This window comes from Akebia trifoliata, chromosome 4, assembly GCF_017979445.1.
Source record: "Akebia trifoliata isolate Shusen 1 chromosome 4, ASM1797944v1, whole genome shotgun sequence".
NCBI classification, from domain to species: Eukaryota; Viridiplantae; Streptophyta; class Magnoliopsida; order Ranunculales; family Lardizabalaceae; genus Akebia; species Akebia trifoliata.
Genome location: NC_141378.1, coordinates 36,822,370 through 36,834,622, shown reverse-complemented (window position 1 = coordinate 36,834,622; position 12,253 = coordinate 36,822,370). Strand labels below are relative to the sequence as shown.

Sequence of the window (12,253 nt, the reverse complement as noted above, 5' to 3'; positions counted from 1 at the left end):
GATCCAACCTGAAACTTTGTTCTACAACTCCGGCGATGGATCCGTCCAAGTCTCTCTCTCTCTCTCTCTCTCTCTCTCTCTCTATCTCGGATTTCTTGACAAAATAGAGTTAGCAACGAAACAACGAATGTTTCGATTACCTTCTGGATTTGTATTGTAATATTGAAAAACTGATTCGTATTGGAATGTTGAAAAACTGATACTTATCGGCTGATACAATACAATATTTTGAACCTTGATTGTATGCAACACATCAAAGACGAATGAACACGCACCAAATGCGGAGTTACATATAAGAAGAGGATGGGCCGCTGGGGAATTCACATAAAGGCCATCCGAATAACCAGTCCGTTGAACCCAAAGAGCTTTCCTCAACTCACTAGAAACACAAATCAAAAAGCTTTTTTCAGAGAAAAAGAAATGAAAAGGGGGCAGGATCATTTATTATATAGAAAAAAAAGACACGTAAGGGTTATATATACTTAAAACACCATATTTAGCTTTCTAGTTTGATCAGCTATGAGAAGAGGCTGGCATGGCAATATATGTGGAAATGAATGGTCGAACAAGAAAACATTCTCAGCATTCCATATCATTGAAGATGTTCTACCACTAGTAATAAATGTTAAAAAGCTCAATAGCTACTATGAAAATCCCGTGGATTCGTACAACTGACTATCCTCTATCATTACAGCCTCCTTTATCTCCTGAATCATCTTCATGACCTGCCACATTGTTGGCCTCTGCTCTGGCGATGTTAGGCTACAAGTGATAGCTACCTCAAGAAGCATCCCTAACCTGTTCTCTTCACCAACTTCGACTTCTCTCACAGACCTAACCCAACTTGAAAGCTCCGTGGGCACAATGAAGGGATGCTGTGATGGAGGTTTTCCAGTTATAAGTTCCAGCAAGAGAATGCCAAAAGCATAGACATCAGATTTGGTTGTGGCTCGCCTATTGGACTTGCGAGTCTCGGGAGCCTTGTAGGCGGCAGAGTCTGGATCCTCGTCAATGGAGTCCGAGAGAACTGAGAGGCAATAATCGGTCACACATGCTTCGAAGTCGGCACCGAGGAGGACATTGGATGATTTGAGGTTGCCATGGATGAGTCTTGATGTTTGGTGGATGTAAGCTAGGCCTTGTGCTACATCCTCTGCTATCTTCAAGCATGATGTCCAGTGAAGAGGCCTCGCTCTTGCTGATCTTGAACCTGTTTAATAATTTATAACTAATGAGATTTCCTGTTTTAGTTTACCATCCTTTGGGGCACATATGAATATCAAGTTGGATGAACTAATTTGTCCTATGAAGGCATTCTCACAAAAAAACAGTTGACTTGAAATTGAAAACTATGAATTGTTATAAACTAATTTTAACTGAACTTTTTTTATATGGCTATAATGTTGGAAAGTACCAAGTTTTGGTAACCAATGGTTGTTATGTTGAACATGTTTTACTCTGCAATTGGGTTGTACAACACGATATCAATATGGGGTCCATAATTCAGAGTCCAACTAGGGAGTAAGTATAGGCTAACTATGAAATTGAACACTAACCAAAACAATAAAACCTGTTAGATTTTTATTGTTAGATGCAATGGCTGCCTACCTCATTAATGCCATGATACACGTGACTTCTTTATTTGAAAAAAAAAGATTTGATTGTCTCCCTCGACCTTTTGATTTTGAGAAAATTCATTTCATAAATAACCAAACTAATACTGTGTTTTTCATTTCAAGAGGAGTAGCACTTGCCCAGGCAAACTCGTAGGGATTAATCCCAAGGTCAAGACAATTAGGTATTCCTCAAGAATGTGAAGGTGCAGAATCTCGAAGATCATCAGCCATTTTGAACTTGGGCTGATGCCCTACACCAATGTTTATTATGGTCGTGGGCTCATTGGGCATACATTAGCACTTCTCAATATTGCACAATCTTGTCCTTTCATGAGTCCATTAGCTCACCCATTGGTAGATCATTAATGACATGTAGAAGTCGTCTAGTATCTTTCATCCTGGACCAGAGTCAAGACCATTTAGTTTCAAAACCGTAGTTTGTCAGGTTGGGTCAAGGGTTTGTTTCATCATCTATAAGCAGAATTAATTAAGGCATAACATCAAGGGAGGCAGCTTTAATACTTTGAAGGGAGCATTTTTAACATGAAACGTTAGTGAGAGTGGTAAGACAAACAAGAACCATCAAAATATCTTAATAATATAAAGAATAAGACCCTACGTCTAACATTTATTCTTATAGGGTTAGATAGCAAATACAGGTTACTCGTCCTCTTCTTCCCTTTTCCCCCTATTTGTTTCAATTCCCTGTCAAACCTGAATTCTCTTCCCACATTTGCACTATCTCATTGGTTTGTTTGGCACAAATGCCCATGGTTCGATACTGTAATCATCTTTTTTTTCTACAAATGCTTTGTACCATTTAGGATAATTTTGTAATTTATCAATATCAAGTCCATTAATTGCAGAAGGAACCTTAACTCAATAATGCGGGATCCAAATCAAGTTAACAATAACAGGCCCCACTGACAATTTTATAATTAATGGTTGGATGAATTTTAGTGATATAAGAGTTCTTTTTATTTGCTTTGGGTTATTTTGTGTCCTGCTTGATTTTGCACATTATTATTAGATATTTTAAGGTTAGTAGAAAAGTTTTTGTTGAATTAGAAATTTTACTGTTTTTGAAAAGTTTATATTTTCGAAAGGTCACAATTTTGAGAAAGTGCCATGGAGAAAAAGGCAGAGTCAGTTTAGAAGTCTTAAAGAGTTACTTAAACCATTGTAAGGAATTATTATCAGGAAACAAATGAAAATCTTTTTTTATTTTTTTTATTTTCAGAAGTTCTATTTAAAATTGTTTGAATTTGGGTGAACTCAACTTGGTGATGCCATGGAAATCACTGGTATGATTCCAAGGTATATCTATCATCATCTTCTCCTTAATCTTCTTATTCTCTTCTTTTTTTTTTATTTTTTTTATTATTTTAAACTCATAAAACAGCCCAACCAAGTCCTTCTTGGACCACAAGAAACCACCCCAAACATACTCTAAGGCATACAAAACCTATCCAAACTCCTTCAAAACTCAAATTTGAAACCCACAACCCAAGCTACATACTTCAAACCCTCCATCAAGACTAACCCTATTCTATAACCCTGAACCTAATTATAACACCATATTGCAAAACTTTGCTTTTAACATACCCAATTGGCCTTGTTGAAACCTTTTACAATGCCTAATAAAATCTATTGGCCTAATTGTCCTTCACCCACACTTCTTAAAGTAGAATAAATCTAGAATGGATAAAACTTAGGTTGTCCTACATCAATCAAGTATCTAAGCCATAAAACTCCAAAACTTGAGCTTCTACAATGAGCCACTTGGAAACCTGAGCATTGATCACCCTTTTTGTTTCATTCTTTTCATTTCTAAAAAGGCAAAGATTTGGTAGGTACCTAGGATTCCAATCTCATTGGGATTGGACCTATGTTACCTGGTCCGTGGTATAACTCGGTTTGAATTCAGGTTCAGTTTGCCACTATAACAAACCTGAGTTATAGGGGTAGACAGAGATAATTTGTTTCTTAGTTTTGCTTGTACATATATATAATTGAAGCTACTTATCAAAAAACATATATATAATTGAACTATTGAAGCATGCAAGGAAAAAAAAGTACAACTATAATCTTTAAACGTCCTAACGGTTGAACAGAATTTGTTGTTTCTAGATTTTCTTTTCTTATATATATATGGATGGAAGATGATGAGCCATAATATAATTTCTCAAAAAAAAAAAAAAAATTGTATGTTTACTATTTGATTCGCCAGATCCAACGTAAAATTCAGCGAACCAGAATTGCAGGGTTCACAAATTGGTTAATATGAGTTTGTTGTATTCCACAAATTGGTTAGAAACAAATATGGTAACGAGTAGGACTACAAATCAAGTATGACCCCAGATGAAAATTAAGGATTAAAATGTCATTTCGGTATAATGTTTTGGTCAAGCAAAAAAAACAGGTATTCTATCGGCTAATATTCAGTGTCAATGTTTCATACCAGTCGATACATTCAGATATTTTGAACCATTGATAGAAAAACTACAAGGTCTATGACCAGGGGGGAGCCAGGATTTTCTTTTAGTGGGGGCAAACTATGGTTAGTTGTATAGTGGAAGAACTTGAAGATGAATGGTTTTAGGGAAAAATTCAGAGGCTTTTGGTTAGATGTTGAAGAAAAGGATATTTAGGTCATTTCCAATTAGTATATGAGAAGGCCCAGTCAAGACGGCATGTCATCAACAAAAAATGGAGAGGGGGAGGGGCAAAAATTGGAGGGAGGGGAGGGTGTGGGGGCAAATGGGGAGAGAGGTGAGGGAGCAGGGACAAATGGGGCATGTAATTAGTTGAAAATATAAGGGTGTCTCAAAGTTCTGTGGGGGCAATTGCCCCCACCAGCTCCTTACTAGCTCCGCCCCTGGCTATGACTTCAACTGTGACTACTAAAGAACTACACCAAGTTGAATTGGAGTACTCAAGTTGTTAAACACAGAGTTGTTACCAGCAACTGAAGCAGAGCATATCAAAGGAAAAAAAATGAAAAAAGCTTACCATGAATGAGAGAGAAAAGACTGCCATTGGGTTGGTAATCATAGACTATAAGCCTTTCTTCTTTTGCCTGGAAATAAGCCCTGAGAGGAACCAAATTGGGGTGGCGAAGGCTACCGACCGATTCCATTTGACGTTCGAACATCTCTTTATTTGTAATTGCAGTCTTAACAGCATCAAGACGCTTAACACTAACGATCATCTGATTATCCAACAATGCCTTATAAGTACTTCCAATGGAACCCCTTCCAAGCATCTCAGCCGAAGCTCTCATAAGCTGATCCAAACTATAAACCTGCACCTCCCCTGCACAAAACACCAAACTCCCACTCTTCGCCAACTGCATTCCTTGCATCTTCTTCACCTTCGCTTCCAATTCCTTCTCTTCTTCTTCGACTCTCATCACAACAGCATTAGCACCACCACCACCAGAAGTAGAAAAAGAAAATGAATCTGAATCAATTTTCGGCGGAATTAAAACCCTTTTTTGTTTCCTTTTCTTCCTAATCCCCAATAGAACACTAATCATAGACCCAATTAGTAGGAGAATCGCAATGGAGAACCCAATAATCAAATGGGTTTTCTTTTGAGTCTTCAGAGAAGAACTCGATGGTGGAGGCAGAACGAGCCCATGTAATTGCTCGCTCTGCCCATTCGCCTCCTCCCCCACGGGAGGCGAAATTGGGGAAAAAGACCCGAAGAAGGGTCGAGCAGCCGAAAGACATTGCTTTTGTATAATCTCTCCACACAAGAATGGATTCCATGAAAAAGATGAGACATCAATCCGCATGAAAACAATTGTGATGGGAATCGCACCCGTGAGATTGTTTCCACTAACATTGAAGATTTCAAGAGAGGATTGATTAAGTGGAGGAATTGTACCATTGAACCGATTCCACTCGAGACGAAGATAGTATAAAGGGTCTAGACCGGTTAAACCGGTTGGGATTGAACCGGTGAAATTGTTGTAAGAGAGATCTAGGGTTCGTAATCGATGAAGAGATAAGATTGAAGGAGGGAAGGAACCAGAGAAGGAGTTGTGGTTGAGAAATAGGGTTTTGAGGTTAACGAGTCCGGATAGGTCGGGAATCAAACCAGTGAGCGAGTTATTTTGTAAACTCAGAAGTCTAAGTTGGTCGAGACGACCCAGTGTGTTTGAACCAAAAACACCTCCCAGATTGAGACCTTGGAGGACGAAACGGATTACTTTGCGTTGCTGCGAACATTTGACGCCCTCCCATTTACAGTGGTCAAAGCTGTTGTTGAGTGAGAAGTGAAGCTTGTTGTGGGGATCTGCAGTAGATTTGAAGGCGAGAAGAGCAGATGCATCCGACGGTGGAGGATGAGTGTCAGCAGAAGTTGATGTTGGGAGAGATAGTAAAAGTAATGTGAGAGAGATGAGTGAAGATAGCATTTCTAAGAAAGGGTTTCTTCTGTTGTGCATTGTTATTGTTAGAGAAGAAAGAGAGCGAGAGAGGAACGAAACAAGATTCTCTCTCTCTCTCTCTCTTATTTTGGTTTGGTTTGGTTTGGTTTGGTTTGGGTGATATACAGAGAGAGAGTGAGAGGCAGTACATGACAAGCTTGAATTGCAGAGCAGCTGTCGGTGTGAACTGTGAAAGCTCAGAGTCACGTGAAGGGGTAAAAAAACAAAAATCTTCTTCATGTAAACAACAACTCCAAAACTGAGTTTGATAATGTGTTGTTGTAACGGTCATTAATAACTTGAGCAGTTGAGCTAAATCTTTGTTTTTGGATAGTATGTGATAAATAATTTAAAAAGTTGGAGTGTAATACGTAAAAGTTGGGGTGCCAATATCAACTCAAGAAAAGAAAACAAGATAAAGCCTTGTGTATTAAAGACATTCTGATCCCATGTGTCAGGGTGGTAGGGATTTCCAAGACTATGTATCTTTAGGAAAAAATAATAATAAACCCTACTGTCTCCCTCCAAAGATATTACTAATCTCTAGGAAGCTCTTATTCTAACTGTTTGATGAGAGATCCTTTGATGAGTATATGGTGCACATAATGACGAGTTCTTTTCTTTAAGATAACTCCAATATAATATAATGTAAAATAATTTATTTCCAACAAGTACCTTTAGATTTGTATCATTATGAATGAGGAAGATTAGAATTTGACATTACATGATGTCTCGTATTTTTTAAGGATCAGCCTGTTTGCACCTACTAGATTCTGTTTTTCCACTCTTTAATTATAATTCAAGTGAAATCATCATAATATCCTTTATCAAATAAAAACTTTACTATCCGCGAAGTAAAACCCAAACCAAAGGCTCATTTGTTGTTTTAGACAATTTCCTTCAACAAAATCAAAATACAGGGAAGTCCCGCCGATCGACAGCATAGATGAAGGCATCTTCGATCGATGGCATTAACGAAAGCGATCTTCAATCAAGCTTGTAATGTGTTGTTCTTATGTATTGTTTATGATTTTTGTTACCATTCAAAACAAAACCCTAACCCTAATTCATGTTAAATCTGTGACTTTTAGCAATTCTTTGTGTTATTTTTCAATTCATGTTTGATTCTTGAATTTAGAGAATTTCCTCATGTTTGATTTCATATAATTTTTTTATTCATGTTTGATTCTTCGACTTAGAGGTTCAACCAAATGAGCATTTCAATCAAAATGTCAAAATCGACCATCCCATTGATGTCTTAAGGTTCAACAAGATGAAATGGGCAGTATTTTTGGTCCGTTTTGTAGCCTATTGTGAATCCTGTGCACAGTATATAAAAATCATTTTGGTGATTAAGGTTTTTTTTAAGTCTTGGTTGTCGTTTTTAAGACTGTAGCCGCACTTTGTATTTTCTTCTTGATAATAGTGAAATTTTTGCAACTCTATGACGTAAGCAAATTGTCGAATCACGTAAATACTATCTTGTGCGTGTGATTATTTTCTTTTTCAACGTCTGTTTTTTCTCTATTTTTGTTTCTCATAAGTTGGGAATTTCGGGTTGAATTCCCTATAGTTGGTATCAGAGCCTAGGGTTAGGTTTGAGTGGGAGCAATGGCAAAGGAAGTAGGAAAAGCGTCTGAAATAGAAAAATTCGATGGCACAAACTTTGCGTATTGAAGGATGCAGATTGAAAATTATCTTTATGGAAAAAAATTGCATCTACCTCTTTTGGGGGCAAAACCTGAAACTATGAAGGCTGAGGAATAGGCTCTTCTTGATAGATAGGTACTGGGAGTTATCAAGTTAACTTTGTCTAAGTCTGTTATACACAATGTTGTAAAGGAGAAAACCACAACAGATCTGATGAAGGCTTTGTCTGGTATGTATGAAAAGTCGTCAACAAACAACAAGGTGCATTTGAAGAAGAAACTGTTCAATCAGAAGATGGCAAAGAACGCATCAGTAGCACAACATCTGAATGAATTTAACACTATTACAAATCAATTTTCGTCTGTAGAAATTAATTTTGATGATGAGATCTGTGCACTGATCGTTTTGGATTCTTTACCAAATAGTTGGGAGGCAATGAGGATGGCAATGAGCAATTCTACATGAAAAGAAAAGCTAAAGTACAATGACATACAAGATTTAATTCTGGTTGAGGAAATTCGCAAAAGAGACCTCAAGATCTAGTTCTACCCTAAACCTTGAGACAAGAGGCAGAAGTAATGACAGAAATTCAAATCGGGACAGATCAAAATCCAGAAATTCTAATCGGAACAGAAGTAAATCTAAATCAGGCCAACAAGTACAATGCTAGAACTGTGGGAAAACAAGTCACTTTAGGAGGCAATGCAAAAGTCCTAAGAAGAAGAATGAAGATAATTATGCTAATGTTGTAACAGAAGAGGTACATGATGCACTACTTCTTACAGTAGATAATTCACTTGATGATTGGGTTTTGGACTCAGAAGCTTCGTTTCATACCACTCCACACTGATAAATCATACAGAATTATGTTGTAGGTGATTTTGGTAAAGTGTATTTGGATGATGGTTCAGCCTTGGATGTTGTGGGTATGGGAGACGTATGGATATTGTTGTCCAATGGGTCTGTTTGGTTACTGGAGAAGGTTCGACATATTCTTGACCTGATGAGGAATCTGATTTCTGTTGCACAACTTGATGATGAAGGGCATGCAATACTATTTGTTGATGGTACTTGGAAGGTTACAAAGGGAGCTAGAGTATTGAATCGTGGAAAAAAGACTGGCACTTTATATATGACCTCAAGTCCAAGAAATACAGTTGCAATTGCTGAAGCAAGTACTGATACAAGCCTATGGCATCACAGGCTTAGTCACATGAGTGAGAAAAGGATGAAGATGTTGTTGTCAATAGGAAAGCTACTAGAATTGAAGTCCATTGATTTTGACATGTGTGAAAGCTGCATTTTAGGAAAACAGAAAAGGGTGAGTTTCTTAAAAACTGGCAAAACACCAAAGGCTGAAAAATTGGAGTTAGTACACATTGATCTATGAGGGTTTTCTCCGATCGCATCCCTTGGAGGTTCAAGGTACTACATCACCTTCATTGATGACTCAAGCAAAAAGGTATGGATTTATTTTTTTAAAAATAAATCTGATATATTTGAAATTTTTAAGAAGTAGAAGGCCATGGTTAAGATAGAAACTGGTTTGAAACTAAAATGTTTGAGATCAGATAATGGAAGAGAGTACATAGATGGAGGGTTCAGTGAGCATTGTGCTACACAAGGAATTAGGATGAAAAAGACCATTCCTGGGACACCACAGCAGAATGGTGTGGCTGAACGCATGAACGGAACTCTCAATAAGCGTGCTAGGAGTATGAGGTTGCATGCTGGACGACCAAAAACTTTCTGAGCCGATGTTGTTAGCACTGCAGCTTACTTGATAAATCGAGGACCATCAGTTCCCATGGAGTTCAGACTTCCTAAGGAGGTTTGGAGCGGTAAAAAAGTAAAGTTTTCCCATTTAAAAGTTTTTGGTTGTGTTTCTTATGTTCATATTGATTCTGATGCTCATAGTAAACTTGATGCAAAGTCTAAAATATGTTTTTTCATCGACTGTGGTGATGAGAAATTTGGCTATAGGTTTTGGGATGAACAAAACAAGAAAGTCATCAGAAGTAGAAATGTGATATTTAATGAATATGTTATGTATAAGGACAGGTCAACTGTAGTGTCAAATGTTATAGAGATAGATCAAAATAAATCTGAGTTTGTCAACGTAGATAAATTGACAGAAAGTACTGTTCGAAAAATGGGTGGAAAAGATAAGGAGAATGTAGATTCACAATAGATCAGAGTACAACTGTAGCTGAAGTTCGCAGATCTTCCAAGACCATTAGACTTCCACAACGTTATTCACCCGCTTTAAATTATCTCCTGCCGACTGATGGTGGTAAGCCAGAATGTTATGATAAAGCCTTGCAAGATGAGAATTCAAGCAAATGGAAGTTAGCCATGAAGGATGAGATAGATTCCTTGTTGGGAAATCAGACATGGAAACTGACTGAATTGCCAGTAGGAAAGAAGGCTTTGCATAACAAGTGGGTATATATAATAAAAAATGAGTATGATGGTAGCAAATGTTACAAGGCCAAATTAGTTGTTAAAAGGTTCTAACAAAAAGAGGGTGTGGACATGTGATTTATTCAATTTTGAATATATCAACCACTTTGGGGGGGTTTGGAGTCACCACCATTCATATTTGAAATGGGTGTGAATGGTCACCCATATTGTATTTTTTTGAAAAATCATGTTTTTTGGCATTTGATGACTCTCATATGGATATGACTCATTTGGTCCAACTTTTGATTCTAGGTAAGGGGGTCTATTTTATGGAGTAGGGAAGGTCTTAGGCACCCTACTCCATCCACCGTTGGTGGTAACCTCGAACTCGGTCCATTTTATAAAAAAAAAAAGAAAAAAAAAGTTGGAAAAATCCGACATGTACCCTCGAAGATGAGAGATTTGGATATTGGTTCAAATCGTTGAGGGCACCCTTATTGAAAGGGGCCCCTTTTATGATTCAAATCATTTGTGATGTGTATGTGTAAGTATAGAGAGGGGGAGAAGTAGAAGAGGGAAGTGAGGAGGAGAGAAGGGGAGTGATCTTTGTCCAAAGCCCACATTGTTCTTCTTAGCCTTCTTTGACTTTCCTTGACTTACTTGAGAGAATTGAGAATTGAGAGAAAATTAAGAGTTGAATATTGAGGGTTGAGAGTTTAGAGTAATGAGGTGAGTTGAGAGTAGAAAATTCTTTAAATGGAACTTTTTTCAAATTTTCATTAGGTAGTGAGAGTTGAGAATGAAGGGGGTTTTATAGAGTTTAGGAGTTATTTTTAGGGGTAAGGTGGCGTGAAATGTGGGGAGAGTAGAGAATGACATGAGTTTTGAAAGTGGGGGTATGAAATTTAGAATTAGGATGATGATAGTTGTGTAATGAAGGTAAATGAGTGATTTTTGACCCAAGTGGTTTGGATCCTACCCAATCCATTTGGGTGTAGTATTTGGTGAGGTGAGATGATGGGTGTTTAAGAGGGTGGTTGTGATTGAGTGGTGTTTGGTTTAAGAGAATGGAGGGTGTAAGAGGGTGGTTGGGAGGGTGAGGGAGATGATGAAATATGGCAAGATGTGTGGAGGTTAGGGGTTTAGATTTAATTGATGGGAGAGAATAAGTATTTGATTTGAGAGGAGGGGTGTGGGTTTAGGTTATAGAGATGATAGATTAGGGAAAGGTGATGGTTGGTTAGTAGGGAGTGATGATAGTAGATTAAGGGGAGGTATGGGTTGATGTGATTTTTTAGAGAAAAAGTAATGGGGTAGTTAATTTTTTTTTAAAAAGGTGATAGGAATTGGTGGTTTGATGAGGGAGGTGAGATAGGATGATGACATATGTCATTTTTTATGGAAAAAAAAAGGTGATTGGTTGATATGGGTAGTGGTTTATGGGTTAGAGTTGTGGGTTGGATATAAATTGGATATGGATTTGGGCTTAAGGGTATTGGGCTTGGGTTTTAGGAAGGTTGTAAGTATTTTGAGATTGGGTAGAGTTTGTTTTAGGGTAGGGTTGGGTATGTTGGAGATATTTTGGGATTTAGATTATGTGGAGTTAGGTTTAGGTTAAGGGGTAAGGTGAGGGATTGATTTTAGAAAGTTGAAGGTTGGTGGGCCGTAGATGGACTTGGGATATTTTTGATTTCGGAGATGGAGCTGTGAGGGTAGAGGAAATGATAGGTGTCCCAAGTCTCATTTTTTTTATTTTATTCATTTTTTTGAGGTTTTTGAAAATATTTGATTGATCAAAATGCCACGTGTTGGTAAGTCGAGCTTTTTAGGTCCGTTGGCGAGTTTTATTGAAAATCTGGTATTTTTGAGTTTGGGAGTGGAACAATGAAGGTGGGGGTGTGCCAATTCTTTTTGGTAGGCCCACTAGACCACTAAGGAGGTCTCAAGGCCTCGATTCGATCAAAATACCATATTTGAGTGATTCGGGCTTTTGAGGTCTGTTGGATAATTTATTGAAAAATTGTTATTTTTGGGCCCTTTCGAGTGGGGGCCCATTCAAATTGGGTTGTCTACATAGGGCATTGACTACACAAAGATATTCTCTCCAGTTGTGAAGATGTCAACAATTAGACTTGTGCTGGGAATGGTG

General features: G+C 37.7%; 1 protein-coding gene and 1 long non-coding RNA gene across 2 annotated transcripts; both read right to left on the bottom strand.

The window, feature by feature from the left end:
• Nucleotides 1-561: 561 nt before the first annotated feature.
• LOC147404835 (putative inactive receptor kinase At5g67200) lies at nt 562-6,177 on the bottom strand. Its single transcript, XM_086440928.1, has 2 exons — nt 4,629-6,177; nt 562-1,210 (listed from the first exon to the last, which is right to left on the bottom strand). The coding sequence occupies exons 1-2, from the start codon at nt 6,067-6,069 to the stop codon at nt 645-647; spliced, it is 2,007 nt and encodes a 668-aa protein (XP_086297054.1). The 5' UTR covers nt 6,070-6,177; the 3' UTR covers nt 562-644.
• On the bottom strand, nt 2,931-4,612 carry LOC147404836 (uncharacterized). The gene is made up of 2 exons (XR_015177961.1): nt 3,667-4,612; nt 2,931-3,634 (listed from the first exon to the last, which is right to left on the bottom strand). It is a non-coding gene; the product is annotated as an uncharacterized LOC147404836 (long non-coding RNA).
• Nucleotides 6,178-12,253: the final 6,076 nt, after the last annotated feature.

Bases quoted from the DNA above. Each gene is read 5' to 3' on its own strand.
- LOC147404835 (XM_086440928.1), bottom strand. From the start codon at position 6,069: ATGCACAACAGAAGAAACCCTTTCTTAGAAATGCTATCTTCACTCATC. The intron at 1,211-4,628 runs GTAAGCTTTTTT...ATTATTAAACAG, and splicing joins TCTTTTCTCTCTCATTCATG to GTTCAAGATCAGCAAGAGCG.